Genomic DNA, 23,913 nt, shown 5'->3' on the forward strand with positions numbered 1-23,913 from the left:
AATAACCTAAATACCCTTATCTTTCAATCCTTAACCAAACAACCCTTCTTTTCTGTTTTTCCAAATTTCTGTAGTCTTCAAGCCCTTTAATCTTTATGGTAAATTTCTTTTAATCAATCAACCTTATCTTCAATCCATTTGAGTGAAAAAGTCAAAAATGGAAATCTATTAGAGGTAGATTTCTGCAGCTCAATGAAATAAAAATGAGTAATTAATAGAAAAAGATTTGACAACCTTAAAAAATATTCTAGATTCGACAGCCTTATCTTCAAAGGTTTTTCCCAATAACCTTGATTTTTCCAATCTAATTGATAGGTATGATCCTCAAAGATTTGGGTTATGGAAAGAAGTTGCAGCTTTGCTAAAAATGGAAATACATTAAAGTTATGAAAGAGGTTCGATGTATTTACACACACACAATAAAAAAAAAAAAAAAAAAAGCAAGTAATGGAAAAATGGTTTGACAAATTGTAAAATCTTATGAAATTAATGTTGTATATCTTTGTTGCACCACCAATTTCTATATAAAACCATACACTATATCCTGTCCCACCATATTCTTGTAGCATGAAGCAACCTGTGGTCAGGGGTTTATGTTCATCTCCTTGTATCCATGTCTTCTTTCTTGTGTTATTTAAGGTTTCCTATCCATATCCTAATTGTTGCTCCTGGCATTTCACGAAGAAATGGAGATGTGCAATGGTAGCAGAGAAGAGAATGATAATGGCAATAGATGCTCAAAATGAATGCACTGCCACACTTTAATTTCATGTCCCATATCTTTGTGGCACATGAATTCCATGACACATTTCTACATAAACACTGCCCCGCTCTTGTAGCATGAAGAAATGTATGCTTTAGGGCTTTATGTCCATCTCCTCTTATCTCTGTCTTATTTCTTTTATGTTATTTTATGATTCCTGTCCATTTTTCGATCATTGTGCTTGGCATTTCTATTTGTCAACAAAACAGTTATCCCTCTTTGAAGAAGAAATGGTGACAATTGTGTAAGTGCAGTTGAGATGAGCGTGATTATGACGATGAGTGTTCCATTCTCATCTCAAAACAAATGTAGTGCCACACTTACAAGGTAATCAGAAAATTTCAATTCAACCCAACTCCAAACTGTTGTTTCATGCTTTAGGAGTGGAAATTCCGTAGTAGTCAGTTCAACATTGGGCTTGTGTCATGCTCAAGAATAAAATCTCTGAGTGAAGGTAACAAAGTGATGGATGAACCAGCCAGGCGTCAAGTTTTTGCATCATAAGACTTGATCTTCCATGGCTGAACTCCCATTAATAGCAACAACAAAAAATGTCTTATTGGGGTGATTTTATGTCCCTGGATAAGCCCCCATTATCATTATAATTTTTTCTTATATTCTATGTAATTGAATTGCTTGAATGGGAAACAAAAACTTATTTAAAAGGAAAGCATACACAATTATAGGAATTAAATGCAAATATAAGTTATTTTTTAGCAAAATGAGGGTCTCTGATCATGGGCATGAATGCTTTAAAGCATGCAATCTATGATTTTCTCCCCAAAGCCAATTATCTTCATTCAACACTGGGTAAAATTTTGTTACCTTTCTTCAAGCTTAACATTCTATCTTCTCCGATCTTCAAACATGGAGAACATGATAGGTGAATTTTATTTGGATGCAAGAAGCACTCCTCCACTTTAACCAACCAACTCTAATTCTATGGGGTAAATCGAATTGAAGAATCACTAAAAGAGATCTCTTCTCAAAAGTAAATATGAGAACAACATCACTGACAGGCTCACAATCAATCACCAAACACCAATACGTGCTAATGGCTAATAAAACAAAAAAGTCAAATTAATATTAAAACTTCTGCTCCCTCAGAAACACAATAAGAACAATTTGAATCAAGAACCACTCCCCAAGCTTGCAACATAAATGCAGGCAAAAGCAATACTTTTGAGACGATTTAAAATTGACACGATTGATCTAAAACTACTATAAACTGAACAACAACACTACAGCGCACATTGCAGATTTGACTTCTCTAAGGAACAAACCAGTAAGTGACTGAGCAAAGTGCCTTGAAATGTGACAGAAAATGATATCAAGTAGTAGTTCTAATCATTGTCCAGAAGAGGCTGAGTGACAGCTGCAGTGACTTGGCTTCAGGCCTGAAAACACAAATAGCTTCATGTCAGTGAAAGAAATCACTTCTAACCAAACAGCAAACCCTTTACGATGAAACACACATTTCCGACTCCCAGAATCATGACTCCTTAATTATTTTAAACGGGTCTAGCCAGACATTTTTTGTGGCATTGAAGGAAATCAATTGCAGATTTGAGTATTGATGTCAAACACAAAGGATTGCTGAATCATTAATATAACAAGGAGCAAACATTCTTTACTAGTTTCTTCAACATGTGCATTTATGTGTGAATAAGAGAGAAACTGACAAAATATTTGGGAATTTTGAAGTGAAGAGCCATGGCAAGTTCTTTCTCCATTAAATGTACCGTAATACAATAATCTGATATCCCACCCAACCCAACTTTATGTAAACAGTGCTTGTGAGCTAGCGCACAGCATAATCTCATTTTTTTCCTCAAAAAGGGTAAGGTTACAGATATGGCACCCTATAATCAAAAAGGGTAAGGGTACATGAATACAGACTCGACAGTAGTTCAAAATCCTAATTAATAACTCCCATCATCCTCGACGTCTGAACAAAACACCAAAACTGAATATGTCATTGACTGCAACAACATCAACAACAAAAAAGCCAATGCATAATGGGGAAAGAGGACAATGAGAGAGAACGTTTGAAACCTTTTGATTGACCCAACCTTTCTATTCAAATGCATCGTCATCGTCATCAGGAAGAGGCTGAGCAGCAGCAGCAGCAAGTTCAGCTTCATGCCTGTAAAATGCCACAAATATCGTGCATGGTTAGTGATATAAGACCCCCAATCAATGATCAATGATGGTAGAATTGGTTTCCTAAAACAACTCAATGAGTCTGTTGTGTTAAAGAGCATTTTGGTGAGCTATAAGTTGGTTAAAACTAAACAAACACCAAATTGTTTCGAACAATGGTAAAGGAGGTGCAACAAAGACATGACACACACTGAAATGGCCGTATATCCATTCATGTCAAGTGATATATCTTTAAAACACTTCAGTTCAAGTACATATAAAGTAATGTTCATTAAAATCTGACTTGGAACACAAGGAGGGAATTTAGAGTCGGTCAGTTGGCTGGAAAAATCAATTTCCATGAATTGCTAAATTGCCGGCATTTGTTTCGACAGTTTTCCAAGAAACTGGGCTTTCCCTTAAAACCCATTTTTCCCACAATTGCAATATTTTCAACCCCCCACCACCTAAGCCCACCCCAGAAAAAAGGAATTTCCGACAGAAAAAAATATGAGGCAGGCTCTCTTCCATTAGTCTCCGTCTTACTTCCTATCAGTCTGGTGTAACCCCCTTTTTTTGCGCAATCAAACGAGAATAATACCCTTGTTGACATGTTTTATCAGCAAATTCAAAACGTTGCATGGTGAAAAATAGATTAGCAGGAAAAAAAAAAAAAGCGACCCAAGAACAGACATTTGAACATAGATTGAAGGTTTGAAAACGGAGACAGCCAAAATAACATGATTCCTACAGCAGGTTACCATACAACCATAGATTTTTCTCTATTTTGTAACTTCTTAAAATGAAAAACTAGGATCAAAGCATCTTTCAATGATGTCCTAGGTACAAACTGAAGCTTCCTTTCTTAAAACAGGTATGAGTACCACAAATAAAAAGAGAGTCCAAGATGAAGAAATGCATACTGTTGCTGTGCTGCCATGTCAATTTGAACTTCTGGAGGAGCAAGAGCAGGAGACTCAACGAAATGGAGATTAGGATCCCTACACCATTCAAGCAGTTTTTGGGCATTAAAATATTTTTCATAGCATCGAGAAAGCATAAAAGAGTACAGTAAATATTTTCCGTTACCCAGCAAGCTTTCTAGCGAGATACAGGAAAGGCTTTTCAAAGTTGTAATTGCTTTTTGCAGAGATCTCATAGTACTGCAGATTTTTCTTCCTGTGGAAAGTGACCTGCTTTGCTTTCACCTGCCTGTTCTTCACATCAACCTTGTTTCCACAAAGAACAATGGGGATATTCTCACAAACCCTATCATCGACGCAAAGTAGTTAGTTAGTAATAAACTGACCAATCATCTTTAAATAATACAATGTCAAAGCTACCAAATAAAATATACAAAGATAGATTACAGGGCACACCTGCAGAGATCTCGGTGCCATGTAGGGACATTCTTGTATGTCAAGCGGGCAGTGACATCGAACATAATGATTGCACATTGTCCATGGATACTACATGAGCAAAGAGAAAGGTGACAGTTAAATACATAGTGATGCTAACCATGGAGAAAAACAAGAAAGATGAGGGGATAAAAACTTGGAAGGCAAAAGGTAAATCATGGGTTCTACTATGTTGGTCATATGCAAAAGAAAAAAAAAAAACCTCACCGTTAAAAAAACTTAAAATGCGTATCCAACTGATGTAAATTCACTTTCAAGAACCGGACTGCATTTCTAGAGAGTAGCTTATGGTTTAGAAAACTGAGATTTTTAAACTTATCACAACAGAAGAAAAATCCAGATTGTTTCAGTAAATATCAGTTGAAAACTCAAGCAATTAAACAATTTAGAACTTGATTCATAAAAGGAACTCCACTAAAACTAAAACTATAACAATAATTCAAGTTGGTAAAGAAAAACACATGAATTGGTCCAGACTCAGTGGCATTATGAAATAATAACAGATATTTGGGCAAATAAATCCTTAAAAAACACCATTTACCCCCATTTCTCTCCAAAGTAAAACAAAATATGTAGGACTGTAATCAATCATCTGAAAAATACCAATCTGACACTTGAATAATCTAGAAGGAAATCAACACCAAATGTATGTTCATGCCTTCAGAACCCTAACTACCCAACAGAGATAAGCTTAGAAAGCTAAACAATCATACATGAACAAGCAGTACAAACCCATATTATGATTAGAAACAATGCACCATTCCGTTAGGATTGTATATGTCGTGATCTGATCTGATCTAAGCTAAGTAACCAAAACAAATAGATGGCAAACTAACAGTAGCTTGAGTATGCAAACCTCAAGAAATAGAAATCAAACATTTTTTTTTTACATTACAAATCATAAATAGGTTAAATTAGTCAAAACTATGGACCAAAAATATCCAATTTTTATCAGATCCAACAAATACGGTAACAGATTAGACGATTTAAAATGAAAATAGTAAAAACAATCAGATCTTATTCTGAAACTTACTAATATCCATCTCTAAGTCCTCCAAACTTTTCCTGACCTGCAGTATCCCAGCAGTAGAATCTGATCTTCCCACAGTTTGTAAAGAAATCCAATGGATGCACTTCAACACCAATAGTGGCTGCAAACATCACAGGTTTCAGGTTTCATCAACGAAATCGTATTGGAAAATCGATCAAAAAAAGAAACTTGATCCGATCTGAGATTTTAAAATATCAAATGCTTACGCTCGTATTTCTTCTCGAATTCTCCAGTGAGATGCCGCTTAACAAAAGTAGTTTTCCCTGCATCGATTTACAGATCTCTATATGTTTCAACAAAAATTAAGCTCGAAAACAAAAAATACCCTAGAAATCAAGAAAAAATTAGGGTTTCTTTCAGAGAATGAGAGAAATTGAAGCTGGATCGGCTACCTGTACCACCATCACCGACAATAACAAGCTTGAAACTTGGGTAATCTACAGTCTGCTGGTTTGGGAGGGCCTGTAGACGAACAAAAAACTCTAAAAATGATCAGAGGAAACCCTAACCCTAACCCTAGAGAAACAAAGAGAGTTGAAAAGAAATACCATTTTAGCAGTCGAAAATCGAAATGAGCTGTGGATGTGTGAGAATGGAGCCTCTAAGGGGTTTGAATATATATAGGAAAGGATCCGATCCCGGCTTTCTTTCAACGCGATCGCTCTTCCCGCTTAAAGTCGGCGCTTGAATTTGGTCCTTACACGTGGCACGATTCTTTTTTCTTTTTCATTAGATCTCTTCGAATCTATATGGTTTTAAAACTCGGTATCTCATCTCGTCTCGTCTCCGGTCATCACCATCAATCCCTGTCATCTCATTTTAGCACGAATATCTTATTTTAGGTAAATAAAATAGGACCATCTCCAATGCTAATGCGAAATTTGTTTTTAACAATTCTATTTTTTAGGTAAAAATATGCCAATATACCATGGCATGTTCCTCACCAATGCTTTTATCTCAAAAATTGTTATCGGAAATTTTTTTATGATAATTTGATTTGTAAAAAATAATCCAAAAGGTACTTTTTTTTTTTTTTTTTTTTTTTTTTTTGTTTGGATGGTAATTTGGTGAAAAATTAATTCAACAGACATCTTTTATAACCTAAAAGTCATATTAGGAAATTATGTGATATGTTAAATTAAATATGTCATTGATTTTTTTATATACTATATTTGAGAAATCATTTGAGACGTGTTGGAATGCATTTATGAGAGACTATTTTAAAATTTGGAATCACCATCCCAATTTGAAATGTCGTTGGAGATGCTCTAACAAACATTTGAATCGTTCTAAAAGTCAATTATTTCTCTGTTATAATAATGAAAGAAGACGTAGTAGAAGTGCTTCAACATCAAATTTCATTGTGTCTTAAGGCTTAAGTAGGAAAAATCTCATTATTTATATAGTTACCTCACTAGAAAGAATCATTCTATGTTGTCTAGAATTTATATCATTAAATACTCATGATGTTTTAAAGATGTTTAAGACCCACTCCTTATGATTCATATAATTTACATGAAGATTTGACCTTAATTACATAATGGGTCCCGTTCAGCACTAAACATTTTGGCCAACCATTTTTGTCCTACATGGGTTAGAAGTTTTGGAATAGACTGATTTTTGGTGAGGATGATCTCTACGGTGAGGAGGTCATCCTCACCAAAAATCAGCCTATTTCAAAACTTCTAGCCCCATGTTTACAAGTTGAAAAATCGTGGACTGTCCATTTTTGTAAACCATTTTTGATGGGGTTCGAAGTTTTGGAATGGGCTGATTTTTGATGAGGATGATCTCTACATTCTAACCCATGTTTTGAAAAATGTTTGGTGCTGAACATTTCCCTTACATAATTGCTTCAACTAGGTAATTATTCAATTCCCCGAGTTAACTTAGTTAAGTCATGCATCTGTGACTCTTTTGCACACAATAGTTATTTTACCTTGGTGATTGAGTTCATTATAGAAACTTTCACTACTTGAATAGTTTTATTTGAGATGACAATTAATGGTATTACCTTGTTATTTTGCTACTAAAGTAACTTTGCACAATTCCCTCTGTGTATCAATCTCTTCAAAGTATAATCTCCTTAGAGTAATTCTCAAGACTAATACTAGGGCAATAACAACAACCAATAGTACCGAGTAGGAATAGCAAGCAATAACAATTGAGCATGAACAGGAATAGTAACAGTTGTCATTGCCAACAGAAATTGGTCGAACCACCTTAAGTATTTGAGAGGTAGGTTGTTCCCCGAGAGGAAGGCCAACCCACCTATAATATAAGAGAGTGATCGGTTCCCGCCAGGAAGGCCGAATCCTTTGTTGTTTGTTTGCCATCGATCAACAAGGGGCCGACCCATTTGGTTCTAACACAAGATTCCGAACAGTTTACTATGGTTGGTCCGGTCTGAGTTGAGTTGAATTAAATCCAACAATTGCACCGATTAAGTCACTTTCTGATCCCTAGGAATGAAATATTCTACAAATCCCATGACCCCAACCCACAAATACCCTTTTTGTTATGCTATCTACAAAATGGCCTCAGTAATATTTTAAATTACGAAAACTCTTTATGATAAAACATGGTATAAAATTAAAATATTAACTTTTCAAGAACTAAAAATTTAAATCATGCACATATATTTATTGTTGCCAACCAAGTAGGAAAATTTAAATCTCTCATTTGGTGTTGGTATGTTTGGGAGGTGCTTTGAATATTTTGATAATTACCTTAGAAGTTATTTAATTAACTTGCATAACTAATTTGATATATAAAAATTTAAATAAACTTTCTCACATTCTGGCAGATGAGCCCAATCTGATTGATTCAAATTGGGACCCAGTTGATCGAAAACCAATCCGAAATTCAATGGATCAGGTTTGGATTGGAACTAAAATGTACCAACTTGGACTAGATCAATCAAATCTGCCAGTTGAGTCCAGAACTGAACTTAATATGTACGAGGGTATAGTTCCCTGTGAGAGCCCATAAGTTGAAGGACCAGATTACTATTCATTGACAGCCATTCGCCATTCACTCAACCTTCAACTTTACCTAGTTATGTTCACTTAAATCTTTTCTTACAAAGATAACCCCTGCAAACAATGATAGAACCTGAAAACTAAGTAGAAAATGCCATAATAGAGATTTATAATAACTGAGCACAAGCTTGATATTTCAGTAAATAAAGAATTCTTCCAAAAACCCTAACCAGTTATCATCATCTAACATCCCTCAATATTTGAATACAATCCTTATAACCCACCCACCCACCACATCCACATCATATACTGCAGAAAATTTTAGAAACCAAAATGCGTAAAACAAGGAAAAAAGACCACGACAAAGAGAAGGAAGACTCTTCGTACCAGCCATTGATCCAACAACCACTCTAATCAAATGCATCATCATCATCATCTGGAAGAGGCTGAGCAGCCGCAGCAGCAAGGTCTGCTTCATGCCTGTAAAACACCGCAAAACAGCAACCGGTGAAATGCAAGACAACACTCATAAAAGTGAATAATTCCCATGGAATAGTAGGGTGGCATAGTATATATAGGGGGACAACTATTTGTTACAATGATTTTTACAACACCGCCTAGATGTCGTCCATTTTAATATTTGCTTTTTACAACACCACGAGACGCCGTCAGATCTCGTAAAATGGACGGCACCTGGGCGTCGCAAAAAATGTGTAACAAATATGTACACACATTGGTAAGTAAAACCTTATGAATGATTCCCAAAATCCTTATGAATGATTGGATGGGTATAGCCAGTTTTAAGGAGAAATCCCAAAAAAAAAAAAAAAAAGTAAAGAAAGAGGGACAGAGACAGAGATGATGAAGTGCATACTGTTGCTGAGCAGCCAAGTCGATCTGCACTTCAGGGGGAGCAAGAGCAGGAGACTCAACAAAATGGAGATTGGTATCCCTACACCATAAAAGCAGTTTTGGACATTAAAATATTTGTCGTATCATCAACATAAAATAAAACAATACACTTAAGAAGACACTAGTTTTACCCAGCAAGCTTTCTGGCAAGATAGAGGAAAGGCTTCTCAAAGTTGTAGTTGCTTTTTGCGGAGATCTCATAGTACTGAAGATTCTTCTTCCTGTGGAAGGTGACCTGCTTTGCTTTCACCTGCCTGTTCTTGACATCAACCTTGTTTCCACAAAGAACAATGGGGATATTCTCACAAACCCTACAATCACCACACAGATATCAATTGTTGGATCATCTTTGAACCACACCATAAGAAAGCAACCGAATAAAATAAACAATTACAGATTATGGGAAACACCTGCAAAGATCCCGGTGCCATGTAGGGACATTCTTGTATGTCAACCGAGCAGTGACATCAAACATAATGATTGCACATTGCCCATGGATACTACATAGATTAAAAAGAAATCCAGTTACAAATAGATGACATAGAGCATATAGACAGAAATCCGAACCGAACTTAATTTTTATGAGATTGGAATTCATTAAAACTATTTCTAATTACTCCCTCAATAGATATTTCCAACACACGTTTGATTACAATAATAAGGACATCATGAATATGTTAAGTTTAGTATGCAAGACTATGTTGTCAACTGTTAGGGAAATGAAAAAAAAAACTAATCAAAAGTTTGTGCGCAATTATTGAGTATATCGACACATGATGTTGAGAGTTTTAAGTGGTGTAATTGAACAAATTGCAAATTGCCCGAGTTCAGATTTTTTGGGAAACATTAAGGGCGTGTTTGATTGCAAGAACAATATTTACCAGGCAAATGATGTATTACTGGCAAATCTTTTTCCCCTGTTTGACACATCATGGAAAATCACGAGGAAAATCTCTCTGTACTCTTTCATTTAAATTGAGTTGTATAGGGTTTTTTTAATCCAATTTGGTAATGCATTTGCATATGATCTCAAATCTTACTAAGTTAGTAAGGTAAGTGTTTCTTTCTTTTCTCCTCTAATTAAATTAGAAGGTGTGAGCTAACAGACATCTATCGAAAGGGCTTATTTGTAATTTAAAATAATGATTAAAGGATTTTTAAATATTATATAAATTAAAAATAAAATAAAATAAGACACTCTTGCATGACTATAGGGTCGTTGATTATAATTTTATTGGTTGACCAAAATGACCCTAATTATATCAAGATTAAACGTAAAAATGAGAGCATTTATGAGATCCAAATTTATGAGGAACATCAAATTACTTCACTAATTGTAATTTTTCATTTTTTCTTACATATTAGTTGTGTTGACTTAAAAGTTTGTTTGCTAGTTGGCAACTTTATCATCTTGGTACTAACATTTACACTAGTTTTTGCTCTTTTTATGTATGACCTTCACTACATATAAAAAATTTAAACATTATGGAGATGATTCTTGTATAAGTTCTCTCTTTTTAAACATTTAAACGAGTTCGGCCCCGCCTAGCGTTTTTAAAAACCTTGCGCATTTATGAGGTTAAATATGGAGATGATTCTTGTATAAGTTCTCTCTTTTTGTAATTCACAATTTCGGTTGAGTTTGGGTCTAGAAGGAGGAGGAATTTTTATGTTGAATATAGAGTCAATAACAATGGAACATGTTAAGGATCGGCGGGTACAAAATTAGTATATGCACAACATTGTGACAAAACATTACTCATCTTCAAGGAATTAAATATACAAAAATATCAGCTGCTCATTATGAGAGATTTGTGAGTGCATATAATCATATATCATTGCCTCAAGACAAGAATCACTATGAGGCAGAGCTATACATCATGAATTGGAATGAATTTGTTGAAGAAAATCATTTGGAGAACACAGAAGCCATTGAGAATAGGCTAGAGGGTACTTCATGATACCTTTTTTTTTATGTGATGCAATAGGAATTCCATTTGTGACAAAAAATTGCCTCTTGGAGACCGAACTCGTCCAGGTAAGCTCACAAACAAAATTATTAGAAGGTTCACATGGAAAGAGACCATGTCTAGAGTTTTTGATTTTGTAGATATGCATTTTTACCTTTTTTCTATTTTTAGAATATAATATATATTTAGGAATAATATTATTCTTCAAGCTTATAAATTGAAATTGAAATATTGTTTTCAATAGGTATGGAAGCTTGACCTGTTTAAGATGAATTCAAAATACTATTTTTAGTTATATAATTCAAACATGAACAATGAAATATACTTCTACAGAAGGCATATTAAGACGCCACCTCACCATTTCCTTCAAATGTAGCAATTATAGAGATTCCATTCAATTTGTTTAAAATTTAAAGGGCTTAAATTCATACAGTACTTCTATATACGATAAGTACATGCATGATATGGTGAGGTGGGAGATCCTCATGATACTCATATGGCTTAGGCATGGAACATCTTACAACATGGGGATTTATTTCACCTATCTAAGTCATAGATACACACAACATTTAAAATCTCATTTCGAGAAATGTTTCAGTCAGGGTTTATATCTATAACGTAAAGAATTCAAAGAATTCAATACCAAGTATATCAACAAAAAAGGATAATTATCACAAATAAACATCCAATAAAGCTATCTAAAGATCCCAAAACAAAAACAGCCCAGCATAAAATCAAAGATGAAGCACCCTATAACTGTTCACAAGTTATATTCGAGCTAAGTAATAGATCCAAGAAATAGTAAATGGCAAAACAAACATTGCTTGAGCATAAAAATCAAACTTTTTACAAAAAATGGAATCAGATAACATGATTTGAAAACGATCAATCAGAGTTTTATACAGAAAACTTACTAATATCCATCTCTGAGTCCACCGAACTTCTCCTGACCAGCTGTATCCCAACAATAAAATCTGATCTTCCCACAGTTTGTGAAGAAGTCCAATGGATGAACTTCGACACCGATCGTAGCTGCAAACACCACGAGTTTCAGTAACAAAAAATCCCATTTGATCATAAACTGAAAGATATGAGATCTCAATCTTTCGAATGCTTACGTTCGTATTTTTTCTCGAACTCTCCAGTAAGATGTCGTTTAACGAAAGTAGTCTTTCCTGCATGGATTTACAGATCTCTTGATGTTTCAACAAAAAATCGAACTGAAACCCTAAAATCCACTAGAAATCGAGGGAAAAAAAAAGTTTTTTCCCCAGATTAAGAGAAATGAGGCGAGAATCGAGTACCTGTACCACCATCACCGACAATCACAAGCTTGAAACTAGGGTAATCAACAGTCTGTTGGTTCGGGAGCGCCTGCAGATGAACAAAGAAAACCCTAGAAAAGATCAGAAGAAACCCTAACCCTAGAAAAAATTAAGAGGAGAGAAGAAGAAAAAAAAAATACCATTTTTGCAGAAGAGAATCTGTTTGGAGGGTTTTTGGTATTTTGTAGGATTCGAATGTGAGACGGAAGAGAAACGCGAAGGGTTTCAATCTATAAATGCAATGGTCTGGGTTTTGGCTTTCTTTCGACGCGATTCTCTCAACCGTCGATTGAATCTCGCTTAAATCTGCTTTTTTGATTCTTGAAGATCTGCTTAGGGGAATCTCGAGAATCGGGACATCGGCTGTGTGGCCTCTTAAATGCTCGGGAATCCGAAAAAGACTATCGACCCATAAAAATAACATGAAACATTATAATAACATCAGTTCTCTATATCTGTCTATCAATCATTTATATTTTATAAGCTTAATTATATTTAAAAAAACAAATTGTGGAAGACTCTCTCAAACGAGTAGATATATGTTGTTAATAGAAAATAGAAATTGTATTAAGCTCATGAATCAATAGCGTGACACCACACTTATAGAGAAAATGTTAGATGTATAGAAAAAGACTATGGCCTCTTTGATGCTCGGGAATCCAACCCATAAAAATAACATGAAACATATAACATCGGTTCTCTCTATCTGTCTATCAATCATTTATATTTTATAAGTTTAATTATATTTAATAAAAACAAATTGTGGAAGACTCTCTCAAACGAGTAGATATATGTTGTTAATAGAAAATAGAAAATGTATTAAGCTCATGAATCAATAGCGTGACACCACACTTATAGAGAAAATGTTAGATAAGCATCTTGGATTTACCGTTTTCCTAGTACATGTGGTATCATCCAATGGATACGTTAATTTAATGCCATTTTTTTTTTCTAATAGTGAATTTGGATTCCCCCTAATACATTCTTGCGTAAATAAGGGCAATTAAAGGAAAGAAACTGCTATAATAACAAATTTGATTGCATGCAAAATATACCGTGGCAGGTAGTTTACATAAAAAAATGTGCATTGAGCCATTGGGTATGATAGTAGGGAATGTATTTCGAGGCTAACAAACCAAGATAATAATTGAAATGACTAAGCCTATGAAACATAGAATTGAAAAGGAAATGTCAAATGACACTTTGCAGGATGAGTAGTTGAGGAAGTCGATGACATTGGTTCAAATTGGTACATGTTGATAGTATGACCTGGGTTTCAAACATGTCTTCACTTAATAATTATTGACCATTTGGTTAAATTTTTCCTAAAGATTCTGATACATTACATTAAAAAATGGGTAAATTCGATGGCAATGTCCATCAAATTTGTTTTGATTTAACTAAATTCAAAGTTGGTAAATGTTGATATCACGACCTGGGTTCAAAACATGTCTTCACCTAACAATTACGAGCCATTTAGTTAAAAATTTCCTAGAGATTCTAATACACTACATGAAAAAATGAGTAAATTTGAAAGTAATGTTCATCGAATTTACTTGAATTTGACCAAATTCAATTAAACCTTCAAAATCTATCCCTTTTTTCACATAGTGATAGTTAATGAGAAGAACTTATTTCAGATTTTGATTTTTGAATTAGTTATTCTTTGTGACCTATATCTTTGTGAGATGGTTCTAGAAATAACATCTAATTTCTTGGGTAAGATTTGATATAGGTTTTCTTGATAAGATCCTCTTAGATTTGTGTCCAGCCATTAATGTTTGATTTATATATTTATTTTTGGATGCAAATATACAAATCTTGCTAGTAAAATTTGGGAACATTTTTCTTTGTGAAAAAACACATTATTTTTCCAAAGAGACTTCCCACATCAAGGGTTAATATTTGGATTTGTAGTGAGAAAATGTTTTGTTGTTATGGGTTGATAACTAATTTATTGATTTGAAGGGGCTTATCAGTAAAAAAATAAAGGGTACTAAGAGATTGTAGCTTAACTTTTAAGCAACGACAGTTTATTGGCTAAAATTTTGCAAAGCTACCTTAGCTTTTGTGTTCATTTGGACTAGAATGTGGAACTTATTCTCTATATTCTAGGTAGATTCAACCCTAAAGCTATGCTCAATATTCTCCATACAGGCTCTTGCTTCTAGAAGAGAAGTGAAAAGTTTGGCAAAAAAAAATTTGGGGAAATTTAGGCACGATGGGCCGAGTCTTTGTATGGGCTTGTAATTATATTCTTGTAACACAAGAGTAGGGTTGCAACCTGGGTGGGTTGGAGGGCAAACTAAGGTTTAATCCAAACTCCACCTGATTTGAAGTCGGGTTGATATATTCTAACTCAAGTTTAACTCACTTTTTACAAACTTGGCCCAAACTAGCCCATCAATATTGATCCCACATTGATTTCGGGCCAGCCCGCCCAAATTGTAGCCTTGCAAAATGCAAGCCGAAACCTCTAAAAAGACTATGACTTGTATTGAGAGATTCTATTATTGCCCCAACAACATTTGTTAACGCCACCCGAATTCATATGTAAAAATCGAAGAATCATGTGTGGCACTAAAAAAAAAATGTCGGTGCAGCATTAGAAGCTCTCCTATTTTACCCTTTCAAGAGTTTTTTCTTTCATTCATAGGCTAGCCAATGTCTTTTACGAAAGGTTAAAAGGGTTAAGGCAAACCAAAACAGCTATAATCTCAATAAGAGCGAAAACTAGAAAAAAGGTTACATGAAGAACCCTCGACTTCTCTACGGGAAACTTCATGGAAGCTGGACAAGAGACTTTTAATAGAAAGAACTTGAACACTCTATGGGGTGTGTAGATGCAGATTTTTGCTCTACCTTGAGATATGTGATGTAACCTTGCAACCCCCTCTCCTTATTCTCGTGGGTGTACCTTCAACGATACCACTCCGACGCCTAAATCAGAAAAGTAGTACAAAAAAAAATTAAAATTTGGAAGGAGAGAAGAACTCTTACCTTTTAGTTCATTTGTCCACCTATATAAAGAGATGAGATCCTAGGATCCCTTTAGATCCCATTACCGATTTTACCCTTCTCCAATTTAGAAGGAGATTTTGGGACTTATCTCCTAAATATTCCATACTCTTCGTGGGGCTTACTCTCGTATATCCATACCAAACTCAAATCCCTAGGTGCCACATGTCACCCCTCAGTTCCTAGCGAGAAATATCCTCCACGGGGTGCTCCAACGATCAGTCGTTGAAATATTAACAGCCATTTTGGAGTCGGTCAGATTGGACCAGAATTCTAAGACAACCTTTAGAAATACTCAGCTTGAGCCCTTCAAGAATGGCTTGCATCTCATGGAAGAGCACTGATTTGGGTGGATCTCATGGATTTAGATAATTTTTCTGAATTTAAAAATAATAATAATAATAATAGAATTTCAGGACTGTAAAATTAACATAAAGTCAACATGATAATTACCGATGGGTTAAATTCCTAATTCGAAAATTTTTTGTAACGATGAGCCCACCACCATCAATCATAGATCAAAATCATTATGCAGTAGCCAAACATAATTATCATTCAACAATATTACAAAGTGAAGTCAACAGATTGATTACAGGCATAGGAAAACACCTAAGACAAACCCTAAACCCTAACCCTAACTTACACGAACCTTTTGATCTCTACAGATCAATCCGATTCGACAGATCTGACGCGAGCCGAGATGCGATTGCCGAGTGGTACATGATATCGTGAAACGTCGTAGTCTCTATAGTCTTCGTCCGAAGCTGCTTCGCCTTCTCTTCTGTGAAACAACCTGGAGCGAATCGAGATCTGGACAGCTTCGAGTCGGAATCGTTCGATTCTCTCAGTGATTTCTTCGATGAATCGTTTCCATCGATGTAATCAGGATCGGACGACCAACCGAAGATTGGGGTCCACCAGTTGGATGATTGGATTTTTCGACGGTTTGGATCAGGTTTTGGGTGAGGGGAAGAAGCGCAGGCATGGATTCCTGTAGATCGAAAGGACATGAGAGTGGACGCCATTGAAAAGAGAGAGGAGTGAAGAAAGGAGTCTGGCGGGATAGATATTTAATGATGGTGAAGGAGAAGACTAGATATTTGATGATGGGGAAGGACATGAACGGATAAGATTGTACAGGTGGCAATTTAGTGGAGCACTTTTTCGCTTTTTCATGCACATATTTACCGGCTATTCCGGTTTTTGTCCGTTTTTCGTTTTATGGAGAAGAGCTTTTTGAGGAAGGGAACCGGGAGTTTGGGAGAAAGTCTAAATCTAAATTTGGCGGATTTGGATTTGGACATTTGGAGTTATCTAAATAAATAAAAAAATGGGTTAAAAGTCCCTTAATCTAAATCAGATTTGAGTCGAATAGAGATCAATTCCTATATTTGCCTATATTAGAATGATATATTGCTTTGTGAATTATTATTATTTTTAAATATTTTTTTTACTATTTTAATATAACATGAATTTTTATAAAATAAAGGAATTACAATAATAAAATATAATACTATAACAATTAACAAAGAAGTATAAAAGAAAAAAAATATTGTAGAGTATATGACCCAAAGTAAACAATTATATTGGTTTGAATTCGGATTAAGTGAAAACAAAATAATTTAGATATGATTTGATTTAGTAGAATCCAAAAAATAATTTAAATCTGAATATGGATATACTTAGATTTAGCCTGACACGTCCCATTTTATGCCCTAGTTATGGGATTATGGATTTGTGTTGCATGGGCATAGCACAAAGTTGGTATGAAATTTAGATAAATTCAAATATAAAAAATTGAAAAATTTTAGGGGATATTGTAACTTCATAGTTTGTCTTTAAACATATGTTGTTCAAGGTACTAGTTTTCTCGGAATACAATCATTCTCAATCCTTCATCTTCACTCTGACACTTTAATGGGAAAATCCACTCCAACGATGTAGAAAACTCACTCCCATCCTTGCGCCCACTCCCCCACTCCGATCTCTAAGAGTTTTATTATTGCCATCCCCAACTTTACTTATTACATCCCAATTTTTTAAATTATTTATGACATCCCAATTAAATATTAAAACACACTGTCAAAACATAACATTTAGTTCAAATTATAATCTCAACATTACAACACTTGTTCAAATAATTTCAGTAGTTATTCACAATTATAAGTAGACTTGTATAGAATCTAGCAACAAACAAAAAACCTTCTATTGGCACCCCTAGTCTTACTTATTGTCAATCACTCATTTAATTTCTTTCTTTTAATTGTTGTATAATAAATAAAAGTTGGGGTGCCAATAGTAACTCTCTAAAATAATTCTGTCAATCAATAAAGGTCCTATACATCATATGCTTAGGATTATGGCTCGTCCAATCTGCAAATGGATTCATTTAGTCATGCTTTTGTGCTTTTGAGATGGGATGGACTATGGAGGGGTATTATATATAATTTTCAAGGAATTATTGATTTGTTTACATCATTTTGATACTAATTTGATTTTGGGATATTCATTGAAAGGAGTTTAAAATTTCATTTAGTCGGATTCAAATTCAATTTTCCGACGCTTTCTTTTATTTTTTTATTCATTATTTTTATATTTTTCCTAAATAAATTAAGTGTTTTGTGCAGCACCATACTAATTTATGGCCGTACTCGAAATTGCTACTTTTGAATCTCCATGAAGTTACTGTATTTAATTATGTAATTTTGAGAGTTCGAAGGGGTGACAAAAAAAAAATTAAAAGATAATTTCCTCTTTAGCGCACATTTTTCTTCGTTGAGAGAGGGGGAGAGTGAGAGTTTTGGAAGCTTTCAAGGAGTTGGTTGTTGACTTGAAAGAACTGAGACACGTACCACGCGTATTTTAATTTTAAAGATTAAAATACGACAAAGAGTTATTCCTCTGGTATAAGGCACGTGCGTACACGTGAAGGTAGGTTGAGAGAGAAAGAATACGAAATAAGACACATGCAACAAAGGTCAACTGTTCCACGCTATAATCCCTTGAGTATAAGATGGACCAAATTGGTCCAGTTGGACCACAACGAACGAACATATTCAGAGGCATGCGAAAGGAAAGAGATCAACCACTACTCCTACCTTACATTCCAAAAATCCTAGATTTCACCTAAAAAAAAAATACTCTAGTTATTAAATTCTATATAAATGAAATTTCCCCCGATTAAAAAAAATAAACCATCCATGATCCATCCTCTATCTACATCATGTCATCATTTAATTTGAAAAATTGGTGTGCTCTTCCGATAGAAGAACCGATCCCTGATACCCACATCTTCCAATGATTTTTTGTGTGACAATTCCAATTATGAGTCCATTGTGTAATAATTCTAAGAGAAACATTGAAATTGACATTGTTTGGGACATTGGTGTGCACAAAACCATAGATGCTTCTCACTCGTGTCTCGATGAAAAGCATCTATGATTTTATAGATACATCCACGTCTGCAATGTCATTGCAGACACGATGTGTTACTTCAGCATTTTCCGAATTCTGATTTGTAATCGTACAATCCTTTTGTACATAAGCATTATGGTTTTGGATAACCAAAGAGCTGAAAATTGTGAGATTGACACACCACTAATTTCATAGCACACGTCTTGGGATGCCCCTAGCTTGGCTCAACCATAATCCCTCGTCCTAGTGATGATTCAATAAAACGTGGTACAGTACATGAGTTGATTGGCAAAATCTGAATCAATCAGCACTGATGATGCATGGCCAGTTAAATGAATTGAGACAAATTCTAACAAAAATAATGTCTCCAGGTAAATAATATTATTAGGAATGATAATGTAACCATTAACAGAAAACCAAAGAGAAGTTTCAAGTTGAATTACATGAAACAAAGATCTGAGCTCCCAAGCTCCTCACGGGAAATGCTAACCTTATTTCCTTGGACGTAACATGATTTGATGAGCTGCAAGCTGCAAAAACACTTAAGGAATGGTTCGCTGATGAAGAGGCAATGCTCCTAATGCCTCACGTTCTGCTCTCTCCCTCTTCACCTGCAACACACATTAGGGGAGCTTATCAAACTAGGAATTCATCCACAGAACAGTAAGGTTTAGTTAGATTTTCAAGGCAAATTAATCTCAGCAGCTACTGAGAGGAGGACACATTGCATAAACATTTACAATGCTTTGTTGACATGCCTTCCATATACAAGATAAAATTAAAATATCAAGTAGAGATTAAAAAAATGGTATATCACTCTGAAAACTTTAATTGGCCACATCGTAAATTTGGCAAATAGGCTAAAGAGTAGGTCAAGAGTGCCCAAACATGGATAGCAACAGAGACACCGGTATGGGAATAAGTATACATCTCTTTGTTGCATGTGAAATAATGGAACTTAAGATTAATGAATTATTATATGCAGAAGATAAGGCAAGAAGAAAATCTGTACAAGAAAGTAGTCTTACTACCCACCAACCGAGCAATAACAAAGACGATTGATGAAGACCTTGTATTCGCAAAGATTATGTAATTGAATTAGTTCGTTGGCACTGCATTCTTCGTAAGCACAATGAAGCTGTGAAAATATGCCATTACAAGTGCACTTTCACTTTTAAAAAAAAAATTCCAAACCAATACTCTTATATACAATATTCTGATCCATCCAACCTTTAGCGATAATGAAAACAACACTGGAGATTATATTTTGAATAATACAAAGTAGCGCATAGATTGTCAGAGAAGGTGTGGGAATGAGGTTAAGATCTGCGACAGGCAATAGCCAAGATGTAGGGCGGCTTCCTTTCTTGTGGCGACCCCCTAAAACCTAGATTTACTGAACACCAACCCATCAGAAAAACCAAAGTTTGATAGAACTTTGTAAATAAAGTCCCATTCAACTCATATTACATTGACCCTTTTCATGGCCTCAAATGGGCTAAGGGGTACATGCCCAGGAACAATAACCACTCAAAATTTAAATATTTGGTGATGGTGACAAGGATTGCCTGGACCTTTCGTGATGGTGGTACAATTGTTGTTGAAGAGGAGACGAGAAAAATGAAATATGAAAAATACAGGGGGATAATTATCATATCCACATAAACTCAGTCAATGTAAATAGCCATGGTTAAACCAACCAAGGATATCTAATATGCCACAATAGTGGGAGAAATAGCAAAGTCAAAATATTAAAAAAAAACCTTTTTAATTTAGTTCTAAAAAGTGAGGTTTGTAATGGAAGAAATAGATAACTTGGGAGAAGGCTTAATGAAAATGGACAAGGAAGAAACACAAAAAGAAAATGACTGCACCGTGAGAGAACAAATGTGGAAAACCTAAATGAGAAGAGAAATAAGACTTCGTTTTCATCTTCTAGATTACCTTAATAGTAGACAGCTTATTTAGCTACTAGTCAATTGGGAAACCTGATATGAGGTAAAAATTAAGAGCTATCTTTCCTCATAATATAATACATCAGTGTCTTGCTACAAATCATTCATTCCATTGACCAAATTGGTTTCAGTTTTTCATCATTACACAATTTTTTGCCAATAAAAAAGGGAGCTGCTATTTCCCAAATATTTTATATTATTGCGACCAATAAATGCACTCTCAGGTAAATGCAATGATTTTGTTGGCTGAAATCACCTGCAGTGCATTTAATGTAAGTGGCAATAAAAAAAACCTGTAGAAATAACAGGTCCCTAAAAAGTGTGCTTTTATATACCTTTTACAAAAATGTGCCACTTGGCATTTCTAGGCAGCACTGTAACATATATTACACCATGTAAGTGCAATGTGCACAGTATTAGATAAAACAAAAACAAAAAAGGCGTGGCATAATAATTGTAATTATTCAAGATAGACCTTCCTATGGTAGAGTTCAATACCACATTATCATTAAGTATTACTGCTAAATCTTCAAATATAACAGCAGCCAAACAATGCCATGGATTGCACAAAACAAAGACATAAAGATGATTGCCAACTCTAATACATTGATAAAAATAACTTTCTAATTGTTATTCACATAATTTAAGTATTTTCATTGTTGTTTAGTTTACTCGATAAAAATATTCTATTGTTTAAGGTTTATCATAAGACTTTCTAAGCTTTATCAACATGAGCTACAACTATTAGGGAAAGTTCTTTGCTTTCTTATTTTCTCGCTCCTATGAAGATGCACCACTGCAGAAGTGCTAACTTAGCTGGTAAGATGGGTGGAGTGTTGTTCCCATGTCCTAGGTTCAAACCCCTCTTGAACCCATCTTCATCTTGCTAACAACTAATCCTTTACCAGAGAGAGAGGTGGTGTGGTGTGGTGGGGAGGGGGGGAGGGGTCAACAACACTGCTGGCAGCTATGGAAATATTTAAGAATAAATTTCTACATTGAGACGGTCAAGTACTTTCTTGAGCACATATTTTCCTCTCATTTGCAAAACTCTACATGAAAAATAAAATAAGAAAAGTGAAACATAAAGCATGGATTTCTACAGAGGTTTAATATCAAGTAATCATCTTGAGATAGCTAAACATCTAGACTCCCGACAAATGGACCAATCCAAATCAATGCATTCAATACATAAAGTTATACTCCCAGCAAATGGGCCACATCTACTGCTTCAATAGCCAAGCTTCAGAAGAAGCGCATAAAAAGGGCAATCAACAACAATATAAACAAATCTGGACGAGAAAGGAAAAAAAATAACAATAATAATAATAATAAAATAACAACATAGCATTGGGTGGTAATATGCACTTACAAGAGCCAACATATCTTGAAGATAATACCTAAATGGTGTCTGCTTTGCCTGTAAACAACAATAGATCAAAAAAGTTAGTTAAGAGGACAAAGACAAGTTTGACAATCCTGACATGGATAAATCTAAATATGGTTCCGAACCATTGTGCATCCTCATTGCTTTAGGAATTCCCAAGATCAATATAATTAGTGAAATAATGGTTAAGTACCTACTTTGTTAAATAGATTAGACGCTTGAATATATACTGTATTAGCCAACATTACAAAAGTATCAAATGAAATGCCATGTTAGTGCCCAATTGATTTCGTCTTCTTTTTTTTTCATTTCAGGACATTGATTCTGAATAACATTAATGGATATAGGTATCCAATATGGTAAAAAGTTGAATAATTCCAAGAAATAGAACACTTGCTTATTTCACTCTAAGCAAGTATGTATATTGTTTCATAAGCAATGAAATTGATGTTTAATTTGCAGCACAATTCCATAAGATTGGTAGAGACAAAGCCGATCTCAAACATTAATGAAAAACTGAAAACATGGTGATTCAAACAAATTTAGGAGACTTTAAGCTTATTTTGCAGTCAGATTCATGTAAGAGCGTCAAAAATAACAACTAAATTGATTTCTGGTTTCAAACTCAATAAAATCTCCGCAAAATTTATATTTTTTACAATCTATCGACCTAAATATCACCTCAATCAAGAACAAATCATCCATTAATCAATCTAGGGCAAAAGCTAACGAATCAAGAATTCAAAGAGGACCTGCAAATCTTCGGGAAGGTATGCGTGTTTCATGGACAGATCCATGGCCCGCTTGAGGCGCTGATGCCTCGCGTCGACGATTTCACGAGGAAGGCGAGCGAGGGCTTCCTTGATATCCAGATCGTAGTACGGATCGTAGAGATCGTCGTATCGGAGCCCTAAAATATCAGAAGAACGTTGATCCAACAAACCAAATTAAGAAACCCTAGAAGAACAAATGAGGGGGGAAAGAAAACAGATAGTTTGACGAAATCCTAACCGTATCTCCTGAGGCGTTTCGAGATGGACTTCATATGCTGTGCGGCAAACCAGTTCTTCGTTGGCGACACTAAGAACTGCATCAACGACGCCATGACTGCAACCAATCAATCTCTCTCTCTCTCTCTCTCTCCTCTCTCCGTGCTTTCTGGAACCATCGCGGTTTGCCAACTATTTATTTACTATGAATTTCGATCGTGTAATTCCTGAAGTCATTTTGTAAAGCTACTCCATGTCTCCTTAAAATGTCACGCTCATGAGCCACTTCCACGTTCTGATTCGGTTCTTGAGGTGAAATGCGAGTCGTCTTTTTTTGTTTTTTTTTTTTTTTTTGTTTAAAGAGCTGCTCTTGTGTGGAAGCATAATAAGAGTAAAGATAAGAAAACTAAATTAATACAGAAGATTTATATGGTTCAACAAATTATTATGCCTAGAAAAAAGAAGAAGAAAAAAAATTTACTATCAACAATAAAGATTACAGTCTCATTGTCCACAACCACGAGAAACCTCATAGAACAAAACAATAATAAAATCCTAATATATATCCCCAAAAAATCGCTTTAGGGC

The 23,913-nt window shown here is 34.8% G+C and overlaps 4 protein-coding genes across 8 annotated transcripts; all 4 read right to left on the reverse strand.

Annotated features, from left to right (window-relative positions):
• Positions 1-1,812: 1,812 nt before the first annotated feature.
• Positions 1,813-6,171, reverse strand: LOC147411932 (GTP-binding nuclear protein Ran-3-like). Of its 4 annotated transcripts, none has more exons than XR_015181486.1 (10): positions 5,923-6,171; positions 5,767-5,836; positions 5,581-5,637; positions 5,357-5,474; positions 4,285-4,374; positions 3,995-4,174; positions 3,829-3,906; positions 2,836-2,909; positions 2,663-2,711; positions 1,813-2,160 (listed from the first exon to the last, which is right to left on the reverse strand). XR_015181486.1 is itself a non-coding variant. In XM_086454153.1 (9 exons), the coding sequence occupies exons 1-8, from the start codon at positions 5,923-5,925 to the stop codon at positions 2,840-2,842; spliced, it is 666 nt and encodes a 221-aa protein (XP_086310279.1). In that variant the 5' UTR covers positions 5,926-6,170; the 3' UTR covers positions 1,813-2,160; positions 2,836-2,839. The 4 variants fall into 4 exon arrangements, 2 of the variants coding, with proteins under 2 accessions (XP_086310279.1, XP_086310269.1); XR_015181482.1 differs by having other exon boundaries at positions 2,819-2,909; XM_086454153.1 differs by lacking the exon at positions 2,663-2,711 and having other exon boundaries at positions 5,923-6,170.
• Positions 6,172-8,521: 2,350 nt separating this feature from the next.
• Positions 8,522-12,844, reverse strand: LOC147411933 (GTP-binding nuclear protein Ran1B-like). The gene is made up of 8 exons (XM_086454170.1): positions 12,703-12,844; positions 12,542-12,611; positions 12,356-12,412; positions 12,152-12,269; positions 9,678-9,767; positions 9,399-9,578; positions 9,230-9,307; positions 8,522-8,835 (listed from the first exon to the last, which is right to left on the reverse strand). The coding sequence occupies exons 1-8, from the start codon at positions 12,703-12,705 to the stop codon at positions 8,766-8,768; spliced, it is 666 nt and encodes a 221-aa protein (XP_086310296.1). The 5' UTR covers positions 12,706-12,844; the 3' UTR covers positions 8,522-8,765.
• A 3,395-nt stretch (positions 12,845-16,239) lies between these two features.
• On the reverse strand, positions 16,240-16,605 carry LOC147411934 (uncharacterized). The gene has a single exon (XM_086432507.1). It carries the CDS (start codon positions 16,603-16,605, stop codon positions 16,240-16,242), a length of 366 nt encoding a protein of 121 aa, XP_086288633.1.
• Positions 16,606-19,341: 2,736 nt separating this feature from the next.
• On the reverse strand, positions 19,342-23,510 carry LOC147411935 (cytochrome b-c1 complex subunit 7-2, mitochondrial-like). 2 transcript variants are annotated; one of them, XM_086454208.1, is made up of 4 exons: positions 23,348-23,510; positions 23,089-23,246; positions 22,322-22,369; positions 19,342-19,605 (listed from the first exon to the last, which is right to left on the reverse strand). In XM_086454208.1, the coding sequence occupies exons 1-4, from the start codon at positions 23,439-23,441 to the stop codon at positions 19,537-19,539; spliced, it is 369 nt and encodes a 122-aa protein (XP_086310334.1). In that variant the 5' UTR covers positions 23,442-23,510; the 3' UTR covers positions 19,342-19,536. The 2 variants fall into 2 exon arrangements, with proteins under 2 accessions (XP_086310334.1, XP_086310341.1); XM_086454215.1 differs by lacking the exon at positions 19,342-19,605 and adding an exon at positions 20,176-21,323.
• Positions 23,511-23,913: the final 403 nt, after the last annotated feature.

Source organism: Akebia trifoliata, chromosome 1 (genome assembly GCF_017979445.1).
Source record: "Akebia trifoliata isolate Shusen 1 chromosome 1, ASM1797944v1, whole genome shotgun sequence".
NCBI classification, from domain to species: Eukaryota; Viridiplantae; Streptophyta; class Magnoliopsida; order Ranunculales; family Lardizabalaceae; genus Akebia; species Akebia trifoliata.